We start from the raw sequence: 23,822 nt of genomic DNA on the forward strand, positions 1-23,822 counted from the left end.
CGCGACGATATTTTTGGAGGCATGATACAGCTGACCACAAAGCACTTTTTTGGTGTAAAATGGTCAGTAAAATCGATTCCATGTATTTTGAAGGACCGCACGAAACGCTATCGTGTTCATTTTACCCCAAGTTCCCTTTTTATACTGCATTGTATTCAAACTTAACTATATTGCTAAGCGCTTCACAGATATATACTGTTTGAAGTCGCTCTACTGCTCTCTTGCTCGCTCAACACTCGAATACTGCTCGGTGATATGGAACCCTCAATATGTTAACGGTGTTTTGGTGAATTGAGTTAATACAACAACGTTTCGTTCGTTTCGCTATTCGCAAATTGTCCTGGACCAACCCTCATCAGATGCCGTGCTACGAAAGCCGTGGGATGCTTATCGGGCTCGATACTTTGCAAGTGCGTCGTGACCTGCTCCGTGCAATGCTGATTGCCGATGTCTTGACGAACAATATCGATTGCCCAGCACTTCTTAGTCAAATCAACATCAATGTTCGTTCCAGAGCTCTCCGCAAGAACAACCTCCTCAGATTGCCTCTACGTCGTACTAACTACGGAATCAACGGTGCCGTCATTGGATTGCAACGAACCTTCAACGGTGTTTCTACGGGATTCGATTTTCATTTTTCCCACAGCCGAATAAGAGGAAATTATTTAAATATATTGGGATTCGATATCCGGAACGAGAAAGAAAAACTTGTAGAACTTGACTAAAGTTTATTAAATTACATCTGGTTCATACGGCTTACAAGTTTGGAATGAATATTAAATTTTCCTGAAAACTAGGTCGTTGCTATTAGAAACTATTGTTGTCAATAGCGATCAGAATAGCCGATTGCTACTTCAATAACACCCCCTCTCAATCTGATATTCCAAGACGTTTTGCCAGTTTTTGCAAGCGACATATCTCCATTGGTTTGGTGAAAAGATCAGCCAGCTGTTCCTCAGTCTTCACGTACTCAATTTTCACCTTTCCGCTTAAATCATGTTCTCGAACAAAATGATGCTTTACATCGATGTGCTTTGACCGTTTGGATTCGCAATTTTTGGCCATTTCAATACAACCCTGATTATCTTCGTAGATAGTAACTGGGTTACTGGAGCTCAGGTTCAAATCATCAAGGATTCCAGACAGCCAAATGGTTTCTGAAACGGCTGACCTAAGAGCAATGTATTCAGCCTCACTAGACGATGTCGCAACTGTACTTTGTTTCTTGCTCGACCAGCTGACAAGATTGCCGAATACGAAGAATACGTATCCACTTACAGACTTGCGATCCTCTGTATCAGATGCCCAATCTGCATCAACATAACCTATCAATGGTTCTGCTGAAACATTTCTCTTGTATTCTAAGTATTTCGATATTGTGCCCTTGATATAACGAACCACACGTTTTAGGCATTGCCAGTGTTGAGTTGTTGGATTTTGTTGAAAACGTCCTAGAAATCCAATCGGGTAGCATATATCCGGTCTAGTAGACAGCATCAAGTACATCAAACACCCAAGAAGTTCTCTGAATGGATCAGTTGTTGGTTCTCCTTGTTTTGTAAGCTGTATTCCTTTTTCCATTGGGCACTTTACTGGATTACAATCTACCATCTCGAAGCGCTTCAGAATTTTATCTATATTCGCCGTCTGCGATAGCCGCATGTATCTTTGTTTAGTATTGTAATCTACATCAATACCCAAGAAATGGGCAACTGCTCTACAGTCTGACATCGCGAAAATAGTCGTCAACTTTTGTTTTAGTTCCAGGATGCTTTTCAATTTCCTTTCGCATATCAATAGATCGTCCACATATAGGATTAAGTATATTTCATCTCCAGACTGTAGTCGTGTGTAAAGACAATAATCATGTCTGGAACGTTTGAAACCCAAATTCAATAGTTTATCATTTAGCTTTTCATTCCAGCATCTTGGTGACTGTTTCAATCCATAGAGTGATTTCAGTAGTTTACATACTGTATTCGGTGGTGCTTGAACTCCATCAGGTACCTCCATGTAAATTTGTTGTTTAAGTTCACCGTACAGGAACGCTGTCTTCACATCCATATTGTGAAACAGAAAACTTTGGCGAACACCTACAGCGAGAATAATCCTTATTGTGGCTAGCTTTGCTACTGGAGCAAATGTTTCTTCATAGTCCGGACCGGCTTTTTGGAGGAACCCTTTTACCACTAATCGCGCCTTATATCTCATCGTCTTCCTATTGCCACCATCCTTTATTTGAAATACCCACTTGGCCTTGAGGGGTTTGACATCATTTGGACACTTTACGAAGCACCAAACATTATTAGATCTTATTGATTCTAGTTCTTCTTGCACTGCACTCAGCCTGTTCTGGTGGTCTTCACGTCTTAAAATGTCGTGATAGTTCATCGGGACATCTGAGAAAGTAGAGAGCCCAGTAGTTGCTCCATAATTTACAAAATAATCGAACAACTTACCGGGAAGTCTGCGCTCCCGTTCGCTACGCCTAGACAAAGACTCATCAGAGTTCATTTGTCCTTCCATTTGCAAAGGGAGCGCATCTGCTGCCTCCACAAACGGATTTCCGTGGTTTTCATTATCAGCTTCTGTTAAAATAACATCTTCATCCACCATTATACTATTGTCAGAATCGTTTTCGAGAACAACAGGACCAATTTCTGTCTTATTTTCCCTCTCTTGCTCGAACGAAAAATCTACGTACGTAACGTCTTTCAGTAATTTTTTTTTGTGCATACGGGAATGAGCATTCATCAAATTTTACGTCTCGAGCAATTGTTACTTTATGCGTTTGAAGATCCCAAAGTCGGTAACCATTCGGTGCGTAGCCAACCATGACCATCTCACGGCTTTTTTATCTAGCTTTTTCCGTCGTTGATTCGGTATCCATTCAAAACATCTACAACCGAACACTCGTAGTATATCTAGATCGGGCTTGCTTCCATACCATTTCTCTGCAGGCGTCTCACCATCAGATAACGTAACTGTGGGGCTTCGGTTCAGCACATAAACACATGCCAAAGCTGCTTCACACCAGAGATTCTTCGGTACATTAGAGTCAATCAACATAGCTCGAATTCTTTCTTGCAGAGTTCTGTTGAATCTTTCTGCAACACCGTTTTGTTGCGGAGTATATGCAACAGTCACTTCTAATTGGATCCCTTTCTTCTTATAAAACTCTTTTTGTGCGTTTGAACAGTATTCTGTTCATTGATCAACAGTTAGCTTGGAAATTGACAAGCCGAAGGCTGCCGATACTGACGCATCATATTCACAGAACTTCTCGAAAACTTCAGATTTCTTTTTCAGTAAATAAATCATGGCAAAATGGCTGTAGTCATCTATAAACGAAACTATGTATTTTGAACCATTCCAGGCAGGAGGATGTATTGGCCCACATACATCAGAATGAACACGTTCCAAAAGTCGACTAGCACGATGACGCGTTCCTTTGAACGGCTCACGGCACTGTTTTCACAAAAAGTAATTACAGACGATTTCTTGATACCCGCTATCATTCCTTCACGAATCATAATGTCCATACCATGTTGGCTAATATGTCCCAACCTTTTATGCCATAATTTTACAGATTTCTTCTCACAACTGTTGGTCAAGCTTTGTCCAACGTTAGTTCGATTTCATATAAACTGCCAATCATTTTTCCGGATGCAATAACATTTTTATCTCTCTTCAAGACTACCGAATTTCCAGAAAAAATAATATTGATTCCCGCAAGCGCCATTTTTTTAACTGACATTAAGGTGAAATGTAGCGTCATAAAATGCGCGCAAAATTTTATCCGCTTCAGTTGAACGAACCCTCGCACAAAGCATACCAAGAAAAACGGACACATAGAAACAAGAACTTTTTTCAATGATTGAGCGCAGTGGGTTTACCTCTCGTTATATTAGCTTGTAAAAAAGACTGAACGTAATGGATTTTGAATCCTTCACACTTTGAATATATGCTAATACAATCGTTATTGTTAGTGATTACTCTTACACTAGAGCTATAAATCATGAGTAATTATGAATGACTAACATGAGGTTATATATATATGTATTAACCAACTTGATAACCATGTATATGCCTATTGTTTATCAATGTTTATCACATTGTTTATATCACGATAATACTTGGTTTGTATTTCATTCAGTAGCTTGTCAATGACGAAGTTATAGTTTTGCTATAAAAATTGCTACAATCTAAAATAATACCTGTTAAACGATATCACACAGCCAAGTTTTATTGCTTCAGCAACATCAATGCATTGAACTCAACAGAATTGGACATTATTAGCATTATAAATGACAGTTACTTAGAAAATAAACAATTTCTTACAATACCCATTTTATTGTATTCAACTCGTTTTTATTTCAACACAAAACCCAATGCTGCATAAATTCGCGTCATATTTTTACATGTAATTTTTGCTCACGATATAATGCCACCGTGCACACCGTGCATTTCTCACACCACCTCAATACGAAACAGCAGCGCGCAAGCAATAAAAAAAATGCGGAAAAGTTTATGTAAACTTTTTCAAATTTCGGTTGTTTTAGCTAAAATTTTATAATTTTGAGTTGCATTTTCAGATTCTTTGTGAAATTCTGCTACAAACACTACTTTTCAGTTCTAAAATCATCCCCGTGGAACGGAACAGTTACCGTTTATACATTTCAAAAACCAATTACGGCTCGGCAAAGCAAAATTTCAAAATTCTAAGAATACTTAGTTATGATAAATTTGATTTCGAAAACTTAAGTGTTTTTGGTTTTTCGAAAATCGGTCTAGTTTTTGAATAATTGATCAAAAACGCGATTTTCGCATTCCGCTACATTTCACTTTAAGTTCTCCCTTAAGTTTGGGACTAGAAGAACATCCTTCATGTAAAACATAACATCTTTATTACTGATAGCATTGATGTTCCCAATCGTTTCAGCTATCATTGATTGACCTTCCTTTGCCACCTTTATCTCAATTGGATTCAACAAGGCTTTAACGTATGAAAAAACTGATACATCACTCACCAGGTGGTCGCTGCAACCAGAATCTAACTTAAACACCACCTTGTTAGGATTTCCACGCTTAATTTCATTTGTGTCTGCCATGAAGGTCTCTGCATCCTTCTTCACACAGTTTGCCACGCGATTTCTACGTTGGTAACTTCGCTCATTATAACGACCATTAGTATTATTGTATCCTGGTTTATTATAATTACTGTTATGATTTTCCTTATTATGCTGCGGACAGTCCTTTATCATATGTCCACGAACTCCACATTTGTGGCACTTTCCGTTAAATTGCCTCTGACTTTTTCCAGAAAACGCGGCCGGACTTTCTTTACCAACATTCTCTTCACGATCCGATCGTTTCGATTCTTCAGCAAGCAATCTATGTTTTACCAGATCTAGGGTCAAATCCTCTTCATTCACATTCTCCAGTGCTGTCACCAAAGGGTCAAATGAATCCGGTAACGTCAGAAACAGATGAGACACCAAATCACTCTGAGTTAGTGTGGCACCAGCCGTCTTGAGCTTCCTGACTAAGATGTCGAACTCGATCAAATGATTACGCATAGTGCTTCCTTCTTTCATTCGAAGACGTGCCAATTGTTTCCTTATAAACGTCTGACTAGCAACGGACTTTTTTGTGTACGTTACTTCTAAACTTTCCCACATCTCCTTGGTAGCTGCCTTCTCACGTACGACTTCCAAGCACTCGTCTGATATGCAACTCACCAGAATCGATTTTCCCTTCCGGTCTAGTTCAATAAATTTGGTTCGCTCAGCTGCTACTTCCGGAACATTCTCGGTGAGCACTTCTGATACACCAGCGGCTTCAAGGTATAGCTTCACTCGATAACTCCAGTTCTGGAACTCATTTCCATTTCCTCGGAACTGCGGAATTCCATGTGTCAGCTCCTTCTGTGTGGTGCCCATAACCTATTGGGATTCGATATCCGGAACGAGAAAGAAAAAATTGTAGAACTTGACTAAAGTTTATTAAATTACATCTGGTTCATACGGCTTACAAGTTTGGAATGAATATTAAATTTTCATAACAACTAGGTCGTTGCTATTAGAAACTATTGTTGTCAATAGCGATCAGAATAGCCGATTGCTACTTCAATAACAAAATATTCTTAGAAACAATTATTAGGACTAAAATTTGTCTATTGATTAAATAAATAAAACAATAAATAAATATAACATGAAACCGAAGAACTTTCAGAAGAGCGAATAGTGTTTCCGATGTAAAAACAAGTCTAACAAATCGATTGCATATAGTTTTATTGACAGCAGAAAACTAATTGTACCATTTTACCCTATTTCTTTTCTAGTTATAATACTCATTTGAAATATGATCTGCGAATCGAAGGTTGAGCTAAAATCAATGTCCTTATTACTTGTGATGATTGAAAATATTGAACTTTGCTTTCCTAAGACCCGACGTTGAAATCTACAAAATTTACGCTGCATTTCGCTCGACTGATAATCTTTGGTCCCGAAATGTGCAGAACATACGTGCCAGTTCTTTACACTATTGACTCCAGTCCGCAAAAAATAAATCAGTTTTTTTTTAATAACCAGGTTCTTCGATGCTCGATGATATGAAATAGACAGATAAATTCCTCGAATTCGACGATTGAAACATCCCGTAACAAAACACCACATTTTTGTGGAGAGGTATGCGGCAGATTGGTTTGTCGTACCCGAGATAATGAAGCAGACAGGACGAAATTTCTAGTGGAATACCCACTCAGAAATTCCTACCTTAAACCGTTGTTTATTGAAACACTGATAACTGTTTGATGTATAATTTATTTATGGGTTTATTAGAACTAACATTTAAACGTTGACTGAACCTAGTCTTTATTGGCGAACAAATTCCTTTAGTGATGTATATTGAATATCCTTAAATCATATCCTAATATCAAAGTAACATGGGCCTATACCTATTTATATCATTGTGGTTTCTATGGAAAGAATAGTTTATTTATATCTTGTTTTTCTATTTATAGATCAGCATACTATGTTATTATAGTTTCTATGAGAAATGATAAATTGTTTATATTTTCACAATTTTACTGTCAATATTTTCGCAAACAAAACCAACTCTAAATATTTTCATAAAACCAACTCTCGCAACGTCACTTGTTTATGTTTTTTCTTCTTCACGTCTCACTGTTATTCCGAAATAAAATGACAACCGCACTAACATATACAAAAACGTTACGAGTGCAAATATAATGCACATTGCTTTAAAGTATGTAGGATTAGTGTAATTATACATTAACAATGTACAAATAGAGTTGTACATGTGCAGTGATATAATGCATATGGTTATTTGGGATGTTCTGTTAATCATTTTCAAAATATTTTATTTATAGCGTACTACATGAAATGTTACTCGAAGGACCGTACATATGCACAAACCGAACCAAATATGCGATATTATGATGAGAAATAGTTTTATACTGCCTTTTGATTTATTTCTCTAGCGTTTAAAATAACCTCAACCGAACCGAAATAAATCCCGGATCTCAGTATTTGTCTACATATCACGCGTATTTTTTTTAGAACAGCTAATAAGCCACCTGTCAACATTCACTTTGAAGAGTAATTTCGAATGACTCGATACTCGCTGAGAGTAAATTATGAGAGTAAACGGCAGAGAAAAGTTTTCTCTTTCGTCTGGTGTTAAATTTAATACTCTATCTTTCATAGCTCGCTTGCAATTTCTTTCGAAAGTGGAAGTTGATAGGTTGATAGGATAGCCGTTCTTAAAAAACGCGTGATATCATCATACAAAAATTAAAAATGATTACACAAAATAAAAGAAAATTAATTTTCTTGTATTTTCAAATGAATAGTTCTTGAAACAGATCTCAAAATTCTACAATGTAATAGTCAATAGATTGCCAATCGGTTCTCGATCCTATATTGGGAAACTCTCGCAAAACTAATTTTACCAGATGCGTCTGTCCTGTCTGATAGCATAAATCAAATAAACATAGATTTCTCTCTGTACGGTGACACTAACAGCACCTTTAGTGACAAACGGGTGTACTTTTTTCCATTAGCTACTGTGGTTGTGTTAAATGCGCAGACAACTTTTTGCATGCATTTTAGGAGCATTTACGCACTCATTCTCCACCAGACGGTGCTTTTGGTGTCACGGGTTGCTCAACTACATTACTATTACACTGGGAAATCTATGTTTATTTGATTTATGCTGATAGTCTGTATAAAAAATTCTTTGTTTGAATCAGAATCTAGTGTACTGCAAAAATATCAAATGTGGAAAATGATTTTTCTCGCAAGAATATAAGCTTTTCGCATGAACAAATGATTTTAATAATAAATAAATAATTTGAAAAATTTTAATTTTTCAGAATAAAAAAATTTTAAATTTTCAAAAATAGTTTCTAATATTAAATTTTTGGTGATAATTTCTTTCAGTGTATACTCGTATATGCCAGATCTGCAGATTTGTTTGTAAATTTGCAGATTTCGTGTGTAGTGCTGCAGGCATTTTTTGTTGTGCAGATTTTTGAAACTCGAGAGTTTTGCGGACTTTGAGCAAAATTTACAGACTTTTGAAATTTCCGCGACCTTTTGTTTTTTATTTTGCTCGCCAAGTCAGTTTTGCGTATTATACTTTATAGAGAAACTGCTGCCATACTTGCTGACTGAAGATTATTTTTCGGGTTTACAGACTTTTTCCACCAAGTCTGTAGATATTCGAAATTTTTACCTGGCATCTCTGGTTTTGACCAATACATATGAAAATGTTGTTTTTTGGGCAACCTATTCTCTGGTTCGTTGTCATACGAGTCAGGGTAGAGTACACAAGTCATCACGAAAGTTTCGTAAGCTTGATGTTTTACGAATTGAGGTTGATTTTTAGTAGTTTCATGTGTTTATAAAGAAAAGTATCCTATATGTGTCATGTCGATCGGTATTAATTTACGTGTAACTGGTCACACTTCGATTGGTGGCAGAAAGTATCAGGAAGATTTTTTCTCCGTCGCATATCAGCAGGCAGAAAATGACCAGAGCTTGGAGTACGCCTTTTTTGGGATTTACGATGGTCACGGTGGAGCGGAAGCGTCTCTTTACGCAAAAGAACATTTAATGAATACAATAGTCAGTCAGAAGCTATTCTGGTCTGAAAACGATGACGATGTATTGAAAGCTATCCGGGAAGGTTACATACAGACTCATTATTCAATGTGGCGTGAACAAGGTAAGTCGAGAAAATTCACGATTTATTGCATCTCAGAATAGAGGTATCGCGTCTAAAGTTGGAAATTTTCTAAGCTTATTAATGTGTTGGTGTGAGTATAAAATGTGATGCTATACTGATTCGCTTGGGATTTGTTTTGTTTTTTTTTTGTGTAACAGCAGCCCTGTATTATTAGAGTCCCTGATATATTGAGAGTCGCGCGAAGAAGAAGCCAAACGATTAAACGAGCCGCCAATCGTTTAACCAAAATAAATAAACATTATTTGTTGATGAAAAACTCGAGATGAAAATTGTTATCAAAGCAGTGTTTTTTTAATTAAACGAAATGTGAAAGAAACGATTTTGCCTAATATCGATCAAATTCATCCCATGCAAATATTATTTTATGATTTTGATAATCAAGTAACATAGATCGAGCGTGTATGCTAAACCCAAATGTGATTCAAATTATTTCTTTGGCGGTGCATAAACCAAAGATAAACTCAAGATGGAGTAGTCTGAGAATTCTTATGTATCATTTGAATAGCACCCCTTGATGAGCTCGATTCACTGTCAGCCTCAGTGTTTTGAAGCAAAACAACAAGCGTCTGATCCAGCCCGGTGACAAGGATAAGGCGCTGCAGCAAGTGCTATCGTGCCAACATCTGGGGCATTTGGTGGGCAATCAGAGCGCACAGTGTATGGTAAACAAACATACGAGCATTTCAAATCGAGTAAAATCTGAATTTCCTTATCGTAATGATGATATTCAGATCGATAATTTGCGGGGAAATGCGAAAAATAAGAAAGTAAAAACTATTGTCTAGAATTTATTTAGTTTGTTATTGAAGCATTGAAGTCAGTTGTGGGAAGAAATCATTATGTGCTTCCTTTCTAACTTGTATTGTTTCCATGGCATTATGTCGGAACTAGTCGACGCTTGTTAACGGAGGGTCAATAAAATTACATTATTACTGAACCAACTGGTTCACGATTACTGACATCATTTTTCAATGAATTGTATGGAACATTGTGATCTTGAGTTTATCTTTGCATAAACATCGTAGACTCAGGGGGAGGAGGGAGCTTCACAAAAGTATACAGGGTCCGCCATGTAACTTTTTTTTAAACATGCAATAAAACACAAACGGTTCATACGATTTCAAAATTTATCTTTTCATTTTAAAGTACAATCCTTCCGGTTAAATGTGGAATATAATTTCATTCGAATGGCTGCCTCGGCTAGCCTTGCAGTACGCCATACGATCGGTCCAGTTTTTTAGTACATTTTCGATTGTATGCAGCTTTATTTCTGCTATGACTGCACGAATGTTGTCCTTCAAGACTTGAATTGTCTCTAGCTTGTCCACATAACACAGCTCCGAGCCGGCCAAACGACATCCGAATTTCGACTGATAATTCGATCTTAGAGGACTGTGCGCAGAAGATCGATCGTAGCGTTGGCTGTGTGGCACGGAGCGCCGTCTTGTTGGAACCGATTGGTGTCCAAGTCTTCCTCTTCAAGTAACGGGAAGAACCAATCATCATGGCGCGGTAGCGCTCGCCATTGACCGTGGCGGCGGCTTCTGCCTCATTTTCGAAGACAAATGGCCCAATGATGCCGCCAGACCAAAAACCGCACCAAACCGTCACTCTCTGAGGATGCATCGGCATCTTCATGATAACGTGCGGGTTTTCCGTCCCCCAGATGCGACAATTTAGCTTATTAATATACCCGCCGAAATGAAAATGTGCCTCATCCGAGAAAATGATTTTTTGGCACACATTCCGCATGATTTTCAAAGTAAAACTGCAATATTTTCACGCGTTTCTCAAGCGTATACACAATTATTTTTGTTCAGCGGAAGGATAAAACTAAGTTTCTGTCAAATCAGAAGTGACATTAAGGTTACCAATGTCGAAATAACTGCTAGTTCAAAAAACACCATTGCATGAATAAGCGATCAAAAATGATGAAAACATCAACAGTAACCCTTGATACAAAAAACGATTTCATTGAACAAAGCTACACCAGACTTTTGATGAGTGCTACACCAGAGGTATCGGTGCAGAAAAAGTGTAGCACTGGTGTAGTGCAATTGGCAAAAACGAACGGTTTTAGTGCAGCATTCGCTACACCGGTGTAGTACAATTCAAAAACGAAAACGACATTAGAACACGAAATATGTAATAACGTAGATGATGCACTATCATGCAAGTTAGTTCAATACTTGTGACCGAAGCATTTTAGGCCTTACCACAGGCAAAGGACCGATGTTAGTAGGGTGAGAATATAGTCAGAATTTATCGCTCATCTATACTGCCCATACTCGCATATCAGTTCCATATCGATTTTCGCCAATATTGAGTTAGCTTGAGGAATTAAATCTATTTTCATTATACTCTCAGAAATTGCAATAATAGTTGAGTGTTTGTTCAGTAAAATGTGAAAAAATATCAACTCTTGTCTGTTTCATTTGCAAAATACCCGCATATCAGTCCCATTCAGTGCAAATTTTCAATAATTTTATTTGCTGAAATGTTGGATTAGTAAAGGTGTATTACCGATATTTCATGTAATAATACCATGATTCAGCATTAGGTAGCACAATATAACAAAAAATTCGGAAATAATATTTTAATCGTCTTTTTCTCGATTTATCGATTTTCCATATGGGACTGATATGCAAGTATGGACAGTATAGCCGATCACCAATAAAAAATCTGTTTTAATCCACCTAGTGGTGTAATGATGCCTTTCTCATATCAATCATACTATCATATATAACACTGTAGTATTCTTCAAAATAATTTTCTTCGATTCTTAAAAGAATAACCGAAATCGTTTTGTTTAACCGTCTACTGATAAAAACTATCAATCGGAAAAGATTTGAGGTCGATTCAGAAATTTTTTCATGGTTTTTCCCCATTTTCAGTGATGGTATACAATTTTCAACCCACTTTACCCTATATTTCCGGATCCGGAAGTCGGTTTCGCATGATATTCAGGAATTACGTATGGGACCACAGGACCTTTCATTTGAACCTAAGTTTGTGAAAATCGGTGGCGCCATTTATGAGAAAAGATGAACACATAACTCCCAAACCGGAAGTCGGATCCAAATAATATTTAGGAAATTTTTATGGGACCTCAAGACCTTTCATTTGAATCTAAGTTTGTGAAAATCGGTTCAACCATCTCTGAGAAAAGTTAGTGCACTCATTTTCACAATTTTTTGCACATTTTACCCCATAATTCCGGAACCGGAAGTCGGATCCAAATAATATTCAGGAATTTTGTATGGGACCACAAGACCCTTCATTTGAATTTAAGTTTGTGAAAATCGGTTCAGCCATCTCCGAGAAAAGTGAGTGACGTTTTTTCCCATTTTTGGTGCATATCACCCTGCAATTTCGGAAGCGAAAGTCGGATCCAAATCATATTCAGGAATTTTGTATGCGACTATGAGACCTTTCATTTAAATCTAAGATTGTGAAAATCGTAGTAGTAATCTCTGAGAAAAGTGATCGTGTAGTAATCTCTGAGAAAAGTGAGTGACATTATTTTCACATTTTTGGTGCCTATCACCCTGTAATTCCGGTACCGGAGGTCGAATCCAAATGAAATTCAGGAACTTTGTATGGGACCGTGAGACCTTTCATTTGAATCTAAGTTTGTAAAAATCGGTTAAGCCATTTCCGAGAAAAGTGAGTGACATTGTTTTTTCACATTTTTATTGCATTATTTCCCCCTTTTTAGTGCATATCTCCCTGTAATTTCGGAACCGGAAGTCGGATGCTAATGAAATTCAGGAACTTTGTATGGGGCTATGAGACCTTTCATTTGAATTCAAAGTTTATGAACATTGGTTAAGCCATCTCCGAGAAAAGTGAGTGACAATATTTGTCACTCACACACACACACACACACACACACACACACACACACACACACACACACACACACACACACACACACACACACACACACAAACACACACACACACACACACACACAGTTTGTCGAGCTGAGTCGAATGGTATATGACATTCGGCCCTCCGGGCCTCGATTCGAAAGTCTGTTTTTGCAGTGATTGTATAGCCTTTCTATATGAGAAAGGCAAATATAAAATAATTATAAACATATCGATTCGCGAGAAAGTATAAAAAGTTTTCTAAATTTTGGTTCTGACGGGAGGCCATCATCAGTTTGGTATTATCGAAAAACAGATTTGAACAATAAAATGATTAGGATAGCGAAAGTAAACATTTGCCAAAAAATACACCACAGTGGTTGAAATCGAACCTGCAAGTAATTTCCATCAAAATAAATGAATGAAATGAAAATAAATGAAATGAAATGAAAGACCTAAAAGTGTAAACCTTGTTCATTAGCAGTTTTGAATTCACGACTGCTGCTTGTGGATTTCAGGATCTGGAAAATCTGAAACGTTTACAGAACTGTTTACAGTATGACGTACTTGAGGCGATCATAAGTCGACTAATTCTTCCAGATATGATCAGCGATCTTCGTAATCGTTTTGGAAGACTAGAGAAGTAGCCGAAATCGTTACTATCGAAGGTGAGAGGCGCTCCAGCACCGAGAGCTGTTCGACATTTTTGCCTTTTTGTATCACTGTGAAGCAATTATGTGACCATATAGAGGAAGCAAGGCTTAATGATCATCAAAACAATTCAAACTCAGAGTGGAAAGTGACCGGGGAAATCGGGAATTTGTTGTTAGCATCAGTTGTTGTTGTTGGAACAGTTGTTAGCATCATGATTTTTTTTCAACAAGTGAAAAGTAGGAGACAATACCCAATTTTGCGTTTGAGCGAGATGTTCAGTGAAAGTGTTGGAACAACTTATTGTCCCGTACAGGTTCTATGTTGAACATGTTATTGGATATTGGGCTAACACCCCATTTTTGCCATTTCCGACACCCTGAGCTGTAGTAGACACAGTTCTATCACAAAATGAGTTGGTAAACGTACATCGAACAATGGTCTGAATCCTAGCCGTCTATCGACCGATACCATATATCCAAACATCTTCTCTGTTCATCAGACAACAAACGCTAGTCTTCTCGCTCTATCTCTTTTTCCGCTCAAGAACTGGGTAGGAGAATATGTTTATAATCGCTTGTTGCTTTCTCTACTGTGCCTGACTATCATCAGCGACAGACCCTATGAAGTCTGATAGGCTTGATAGTCTGTCTTTCTTACCAGATTGTTACGGAAAATCAAACCGTAATTGTTTTTAACGTTTTGGACGCTTCTTTGGATTTTTATGGAGATCAAGAATATGTATTCAACACACTTGCAAACTTCATGGTAAAGTCTCATAACGTTTTTAAGTCTCAAGGCGTTTTTAAGTTTGCTTATGATTGTCCTTATTTCATCATAATTTGTCTCAGTAACGTCATCTTGAGACAATACTTGTGTTATATTCATATTTCTGTGAGATGTCAATAGGACTCACAAATTCGGAAAAGTTGTCGAGTTTGATCTCATCTCCCGTATGCAGGGAGTATTTGAGTTAGTCCTTTGAGAGCTGAAACTGGTTTCAGAAGACCAATATAGAAATCCCAAAAATTTGATAGAATCTTAGAAAGATTTGGAGTATGGATTGTTCTGTTAAGTGAATCTATGTTTAATTTTCTTTTAAAGGTCCTTAACTATTCTATAGTAGGATCACAAGAACGTTAATATTGATGTAGATGAAGGAGAATTGTATTTGAGCTTTTGGAACTGATAGACTCCTATCTTTAAAAATGTAATGATTTAAATTATGATTTAAATGACTGCATCGATATTTCCCAAAACAATTCCAGGGTTCACAACGCCCGGTCGCGTTTGTAGATAATATCCAGGATATGTATCATCAGATACTGATCAGATCGGAGGATAGGCAAGCGCAACGGTTTCTGTTTCATCCAAATACGTAAGAGTGTCCGCACGTATACGTCATAGATGTGGCTACATTTGGTTCCACGTGTTCACCGTGATCGTTCAATACGTAGAAAATTTAAATGCGAATATCTCTTAATGTACTCAACCCAACAACATATTTTTTTCTGCAAGCTGTCAGAAATATGATCAAGAATTTGTGATTAAATTTTCATGCATGTGAGATAACCATAAATAAGTGAAAAACAACGTTTTCTAAAACTTTTGGAAATAATGAAGAAAATTCATCACGCTTGCTTGCCTTTTTCGCATCCGGACGACGGTTTGGAAGTAGTCAAGCACATATCAGTTCCGATTATATACTGGACGAGTATAAAAGGTAAACGACGGAACTGAATGTCGAGGTGAAGTTCTCCCACCAACATCAGTAAGAACAAACCAGGTATAAAGCGTGAAACGCTCAGGTCGTGCTCTCATTTGGACTTCGGTCGTCACGAGGAGCAGTCGGCAATGAAAGCAGACCTTTTGCTTGGTATAAAGCCTCAAACGCTTAAGTCGTGCTTTCATTTGGACTTCGATCTTCGGGAGCAGCAGTCGTGAGAAATGAGAGCAGACCTTTTGCGTGGTACAAAACCTCAAACGCTCAGTTCGATTTCATCATCCTACTACTTGCAATGGAACAACACGCAACGAAAAATGGACAATAATGGGGAACATTATTCAAAATCAGCCCTTCTAATGCTCCAAGTTTTATTTATAGAACTATAAAAATTGCATATTTGCAAATCGATAATTAAAAAAATCAGTGTAGTGCAAATCTGGGATAATTTGATTAGTTTTATGCAATTTTTTCAGTGCAAAATTCCCAACAGTGTTTAATATCGATTTTTTTCAAGCAGTGTTTAATATCTCTTCAATAGTTTCTTTCACTGTAATATTCAAATCCAAAATGAAATAATCGACATCAAAATTCTGTATGTTGTTATTTGGAACCATAATTGTATACCCAAATAATTATGCGAAATTTTCCTTCACTATACTGCCCCCTACTCGACTATTCGCGGCGATCTTTCAAATCGTTCCACTATGTTCCGGAACGATAACAAAATCCTGCCTATTATATAAATATTCCAATTACAACAATTTTAACACCTATTACACGATTTCCCTAAATGTTAAAGACAACTCTATTTCCATGTCGCAGATATCGGAATAAAACAAAAAATGAACTTGCCATTTTAACCAACAGCAAATCAAAATTGTGGCTCATGTGAAAGCGGCATCCAAATCGTGGTTGCACCTCATGTCGATCGTGGAGACATCTGTAAGTGTTCGCCAAGCTGATTGAGCAAATTTTACACACAGTTGATATGTTAGCCTGTATATCTGTTATCTGTGATGTAACTGATCTGTACTTTAGTTTAGATGTATCGTTTCAAAATCTAGAAGTGGAGAGCTTGCAAATTTCACACAATCGGTAAACTAATTGATGTCGCAGTGTATGTTATGCTTTTCATTCGTCGCAGTACTCCAGGGAATATAATATTTCTCTTCTAGTAATAATAATAATAATAATAATAATAATAATAATAATAATAATAATAATAATAATAATATAATATAATGTAATATAATTGTTCGTTAATTTAGCTCAGAGGAGTTGAGTTTCAGATGGTTTAATGGTGATTCAAGAGTCAATTAATAAAACGTGCTTTCGATACAAGCGTATATATCTAACTGAGTCAACCTTCTCTCTTACTTGAGTTCTAGTTCTTAAGCCAAGGGGTCTACCGAAATGCAATTACACGTATCCATTACAATATCATTGCACCGAGTTCGAATTTAATGATGTTCTTGTGCCACTTAGGTCTGGAATGAAGATGATGCAAATATTCAGCGGACCATCGCTTCCAGAAATGCTCCTTCATAAGCTGAATATATTGCCTATGATCAAGCCGACCAACCTTTAGTCCTTCGTATGACGGTTCAGGAATACTTACTGCTGTTCTATGAATAAGAAAATGCGATGGAGTCAACGCCTAATAGTCGTTTGGATTATTGGAAACCGGAATCATCGGTCGACTGTTTAATACGGCTACACACTGCGCCAAGAAAGTGGTCATTTCCTCAAATGTTAATTTGGTTTCACCAACAACAACAGATGGTGCTTCACTGATTTGATGTATGCTTCCCAGACGCCACCGAAATGTGGACTACAAGGAGGTATGAAGTCCCATTGGATTACCTTTGCAGTGCAGAAGTCGTTCAATTTGCTCTGGTGTGTTTGATCTTCAAATAGTTTGCGCATGGTAGCATGTTCGTGATTGTCTCCAACAAATGTATTGCTATTATCGGAGTACAAATTAGCAGCATATCCTAGTCGACTTAAAGTTTCCTGTCGTGAGATTCGATACCACTTCAAAATGAATAGCTCTGGTGGCCATACAAACAAACACACAAATGTATGCTTTGTACAACGTTGTCTTCCTTCCCATTTCCATTAAATATATTGGACTGGCATAGTCGACTTCTGTGTTGGCAAACACGGCTGAAGGAGTAATTCTATAATCCGGCAATAATGTTGCCCATGAACTGATTTATTTGTTGAGGATTGTTTCGACAGCATACATAGCATTTCGAAATTAATCGTTTGATTAACATTTTCACGTTCACAGGCCAAAATCTTTCTCTAACAATCGACAGCAACCCTCGCTGTCCGACGTGAAGATTATCTTCGTGTATTTGTTGGATGAGTATACGTTACATGATGTTTCTCGGGAAGCAAAATCTGGTGTTTTCCGTCGTATGGAATGGAAGAGTATTTGAGCCGACCACCGACTCTGATCAGACCGTCAGTGGCAATAAATGGAGCTAACCCACTGAACCTGTTCTGCTTTTTACCGTTGCACAGTGGTCCGAAACGGGAAATTAGCGTGATAAAAATATTTTCACTATTAAATATTCGTTTTTTGTAGTTGGCGTCTTCACAAAATTTGTTTGTAATCAAATGGCGCTCCTTTTGATGGAAAAAGTTACTAGGGTTGTCCTTATTTAGATTGAAATCTGAAATCTAGCTTTCTTAATTGAGCTCAAAAACGATTTTGTTGTGCAATAAAGTTGTAGAAAATTTTAATTTGAGCAACTTTGTTGAAAACAAAACCTCTCTAGCTCTTTATTCGATCGAGTTAAATTAATTTTTCCGAGTAAAAATAGGGTGGCTCCCAAAAATTAACTATTTTTGTTCTAACTTTTTTGTGAAACGTTCTATCGAAAAGTTGTCTTTATAAGAGTTGTTGAACTAATCATTGCGCACAATTTGGCTCAACCAAGCTTTTTCATATGAGCTACCAGTAAAAAGTTATGAAGCTTCAAATATCAATGGCCCTTATTCTACGAGTCGAGTGAGGTGAGATAAGTCGAGTCACCCGAGTCACACGATTCTGACAGTCGAATGCAGTGACAAAAGTCACCATGAGTGAACTCCGATGAGCTCTCACCGTATTCTTGCAGTCGAATCACGGTGACAGAAGTCACTACGGGTGAGTTTTAAAGTCAGTACCGATGAAGCAAGTGACAGAAGACAAATTAAAAAAAATCGTTAATATTTTCAATTTCCTTTCACCGTGAATGTAAATTTTGTTTGCAAGTAGATTTCGTATTTGATAAAAAAAAATCTTAAATTGCTGTGCAAAATTCATGCCTTTGTAAAAAATCTTTAGTTTTCAGCGATTGAGCAACTGCCGCCGTTAAATTGAAACCAAAAATTGAGACCAACTAAACAAAGCGAAGTGAAAATGGATACAAAACGGTAGTTGTAAAGAAATTTGTTTCCTTCGTCTATTTTATTTTATGAATTTCTTTGAATATAATGAACAATTTGAAGATAATGAACAATTTGTTTTTAATACAAATACTTAGGTTGAAAGTAACGAATAGAAAGCAATTCGAGGCGATGGTTTCTCACATGGAGAAAAAACCTCATGTAGCAAAAAGGGCAAAGGTTTGCTGAAACGGCAAATATCTCGAAAACCAATTACAATAGTTTTGGAATCGTTTAACCGCTGATTTGAATAGTCTTGGACCTCCCAATCGTTCTATAACGGAATGGCAGAAAGTGAGTAAGAAATATTTTTAATTATTCTTAATGGTGCAGCTTTCATCATGTGAAGAAGCCGATTCAAGTCTTCTTTCATTGGACGTGGCGGTGAAAACAAAAAACTTTTGTAAATAAAGCAAATAGAGAAACAGTGTCCTTTTTACTACAGGTAGTATCACTAAATTTCTGTTTGAGCTGTTAGTAGAATGTTGTCACTAATAGTACTGTTGTTGTACCGTTGAATTCCACTATGTTATATCACGTCATTACACTCTCACAAAGTCACTATTTTCACAGTCACTATTTTTCCGAAAGTGTATCAAACGTTATAATACAGATACGTATTTCGGAATGCTATTTGCATCCTTCTTCAGTGTATCGGTTTTATAAGTTTATTGAAAGAATGCTGCAATGAAGTTCCTTTTATACAAACTTAAGTAGGTAGAAACGTAAGTAGGTAAACCACAAAATGAAAGGTAAAAACAGGTAACAGAAAACTGGAAGAGTTAAGTGTTTTCTATGTTTGTTTTTATCTTGGATATGGGTAGTAACTGGAAAAGCCAAGAAGATCTATTCCCTTGGTCTCGGTTTAATAAAGAGATGGAGTTATTTTTGAAAATTTCTAAACTTTCTGCTGAATCTAATTTCCATGGATTGGAAATTTGTCTTAAGATTTTTATGTCATTAGTAGAGAGTTCATGATCTTCAAAAAAGGCATGTTCTGCTACTTTTGACTTGAAGTGATGTGGTAGTCCCTTTTCCAATTCTTTGGATGCTTTCGCTATTTCTGAGATATGTTCCTTGAAACGAATGTCCAGTGTTCTCTTTGTTTGTCCGATGTATATTTTATCGCAATGAGGACACGAGATTTTGTATACCCCAGACTTTTTCAAATTCTCTGTAGGATCTTTTGTAGAACCTAGTAGAGTTTTCAATTGGTAGTTCATACTGCTGAACACTAAATCTAAACCAAATTTTCTTAGTTTTGATTTTAGTGGGTGTGAAATGTTTTGATTGAAGTCCACTGATATTCTTTTAAAATTTTCAGAAGGGGGGGTCAAAGTTGTAAGTGATTGTTTTTTCAACAGTCTTAATTTTTTATCGAAGATGGTTTGAATTGTATGCTCTGGATATCCATTGAACTTTCCAATTTCGAAAATAAAGTTTTTCTCTTTTATCGCAGCATCTTTTCTAAGGGGCAAGGATAGCATTCTGTGAATCATATGGTGGAATGCTGCCATTTTGTGTTGATGGGGATGATTAGAAGTATTTGGTATGACACGGTCCGTATTGGTTGGCTTCCTATATATTTCGAAAGTTAAGGATTTTGCCTCCCGGACAATAAGAATATCCAAGAAAGGTAAACTGTTGTCTTTCTCTTCCTCATAGGTGAATTTAATATTTTTATGTAAATTATTAATTATTTCTAAAAAGTTCGATAAATCGATAATTTTCGAAATTGGAAAGTTCAATGGATATCCAGAGCATACAATTCAAACCATCTTCGATAAAAAATTAAGACTGTTGAAAAAACAATCACTTACAACTTTGACCCCCCCTTCTGAAAATTTTAAAAGAATATCAGTGGACTTCAATCAAAACATTTCACACCCACTAAAATCAAAACTAAGAAAATTTGGTTTAGATTTAGTGTTCAGCAGTATGAACTACCAATTGAAAACTCTACTAGGTTCTACAAAAGATCCTACAGAGAATTTGAAAAAGTCTGGGGTATACAAAATCTCGTGTCCTCATTGCGATAAAATATACATCGGACAAACAAAGAGAACACTGGACATTCGTTTCAAGGAACATATCTCAGAAATAGCGAAAGCATCCAAAGAATTGGAAAAGGGACTACCACATCACTTCAAGTCAAAAGTAGCAGAACATGCCTTTTTTGAAGATCATGAACTCTCTACTAATGACATAAAAATCTTAAGACAAATTTCCAATCCATGGAAATTAGATTCAGCAGAAAGTTTAGAAATTTTCAAAAATAACTCCATCTCTTTATTAAACCGAGACCAAGGGAATAGATCTTCTTGGCTTTTCCAGTTACTACCCATATCCAAGATAAAAACAAACATAGAAAACACTTAACTCTTCCAGTTTTCTGTTACCTGTTTTTACCTTTCATTTTGTGGTTGCAAGGTAAAGGGTGGGAGATCTTTTTCTAAAAATATTCAAAATAAAATTCAACACGAAATTCTGAAAGAGAAAACTAAAAAATTGTTTAGCATTCTGAACGTGAAAACTTTGGAATGTTATAATCTTCATTTAAAATTAGCGAAACAATATCCCCAAGGTTTCGAAATTTTCCTAAGCAAAGTTAAATTTGCAGAACACTGCGAATCTGAGCGAAAACGAATTCTCCTTCACAAGAAATTCGAAAATTTACGTTTCAAAAATTCCGCACGCCGCCCCCCAAAACCTCCAATACAGTTTTCAGAAGACTTCCTAATCAATCGGTCATCTCAGAATTTTACCAACGAACAAACAAAACTTCTCAATCTTGGGTTAAATTATGCAATTTCTTCTAAAGTAAATCTCGAACAAGTTATTATAGACGTAGAAACAGGCCTAAATAACTGTAATCTTTCTTTTTCTCAAATTAATGATGCCAGAACTATTGTAGCTGGTATCATTAAAAATACCTCACTGAAAAATCAACAAAATATGGGTGATAAAGAAATAGTGAAACAATTGCGGGAAAAGCCTGTATTTTATGTTAAGGCTGATAAGGGAAACAAAGTGGTAATTATGGACAAAGAAGATTATGATAATCTGATAATTAAAAAAATCAATGACGGCCCTTATAGGAAACAAAGAGCCGACCCCCTTCCAGATATTATTAAAAAAGTAGATAAAACTCTTCATGAATGCAACCCAAACTTCGATATCAATCTCAGTAGTCTCAAAGTTTCTAACCCTTCTTTATCCAAAATAAAAGGACTACCAAAGGTTCATAAACCTGGTAACGAAATAAGGGAAATCATTTCTTCAGTAGGGGCCCCAACTCAAAAAATATCCAAATGGCTAGTAAAAGAATTCCAATCTATGCCAAAAAAATTCTTCAGTAAATTAGTTCCTAACACACAGACATTCGTTACTCAACTTCAGAATTCAGGCGATATCAAAGATGACGAAATGATGGTATCTTTCGATGTAACCGCCTTATTCCCAAGTGTCCCAGTGAAGGACTCAATCAATCTGTTGGAAGATTGGTTACTTCAACAAAATAGTAGTAGTTTATGGAAATGCAAAGTACGGTCTTATCTTACTCTAACCCGGCTTTGTATGGATGTAAATTATTTCAAATTCAGAGGGGAATTTTATAAACAATTACAAGGGGCACCAATGGGCAATCCACTCTCCCCGTTTTTATGTGAATTATTCATGGCAAACCTTGAAGAACTTCTAAATAAGCAGGGATTATTACCTAATCGCTGGTGGAGATACGTAGATGATATATTTTGCATCATCAAACGCAACGATTTATCGAACTTTTTAGAAATAATTAATAATTTACATAAAAATATTAAATTCACCTATGAGGAAGAGAAAGACAACAGTTTACCTTTCTTGGATATTCTTATTGTCCGGGAGGCAAAATCCTTAACTTTCGAAATATATAGGAAGCCAACCAATACGGACCGTGTCATACCAAATACTTCTAATCATCCCCATCAACACAAAATGGCAGCATTCCACCATATGATTCACAGAATGCTATCCTTGCCCCTTAGAAAAGATGCTGCGATAAAAGAGAAAAACTTTATTTTCGAAATTGGAAAGTTCAATGGATATCCAGAGCATACAATTCAAACCATCTTCGATAAAAAATTAAGACTGTTGAAAAAACAATCACTTACAACTTTGACCCCCCCCTTCTGAAAATTTTAAAAGAATATCAGTGGACTTCAATCAAAACATTTCACACCCACTAAAATCAAAACTAAGAAAATTTGGTTTAGATTTAGTGTTCAGCAGTATGAACTACCAATTGAAAACTCTACTAGGTTCTACAAAAGATCCTACAGAGAATTTGAAAAAGTCTGGGGTATACAAAATCTCGTGTCCTCATTGCGATAAAATATACATCGGACAAACAAAGAGAACACTGGACATTCGTTTCAAGGAACATATCTCAGAAATAGCGAAAGCATCCAAAGAATTGGAAAAGGGACTACCACATCACTTCAAGTCAAAAGTAGCAGAACATGCCTTTTTTGAAGATCATGAACTCTCTACTAATGACATAAAAATCTTAAGACAAATTTCCAATCCATGGAAATTAGATTCAGCAGAAAGTTTAGAAATTTTCAAAAATAACTCCATCTCTTTATTAAACCGAGACCAAGGGAATAGATCTTCTTGGCTTTTCCAGTTACTACCCATATCCAAGATAAAAACAAACATAGAAAACACTTAACTCTTCCAGTTTTCTGTTACCTGTTTTTACCTTTCATTTTGTGGTTTACCTACTTACGTTTCTACCTACTTAAGTTTGTATAAAAGGAACTTCATTGCAGCATTCTTTCAATAAACTTATAAAACCGATACACTGAAGAAGGATGCAAATA

At 36.5% G+C, this 23,822-nt stretch overlaps 1 protein-coding gene across 1 annotated transcript in view; it reads left to right on the forward strand.

Moving 5' to 3' along the window:
• The first annotated feature begins 8,808 nt into the window (after nucleotides 1–8,808).
• LOC131427976 (uncharacterized) overlaps nucleotides 8,809–23,822 on the forward strand; it is a 36,222-nt gene continuing 21,208 nt past the window's right edge. Inside the window, exon 1 of the mRNA XM_058591591.1 lies at nucleotides 8,809–9,252. Within this exon, the coding sequence (XP_058447574.1) occupies nucleotides 8,955–9,252 (298 nt within the window). The 5' untranslated portion in view covers nucleotides 8,809–8,954. The remainder of the gene's footprint in view (nucleotides 9,253–23,822) is intronic.

The sequence above is a fragment of the Malaya genurostris genome, chromosome 2 (assembly GCF_030247185.1).
Source record: "Malaya genurostris strain Urasoe2022 chromosome 2, Malgen_1.1, whole genome shotgun sequence".
NCBI lineage: Eukaryota > Metazoa > Arthropoda > Insecta > Diptera > Culicidae > Malaya > Malaya genurostris.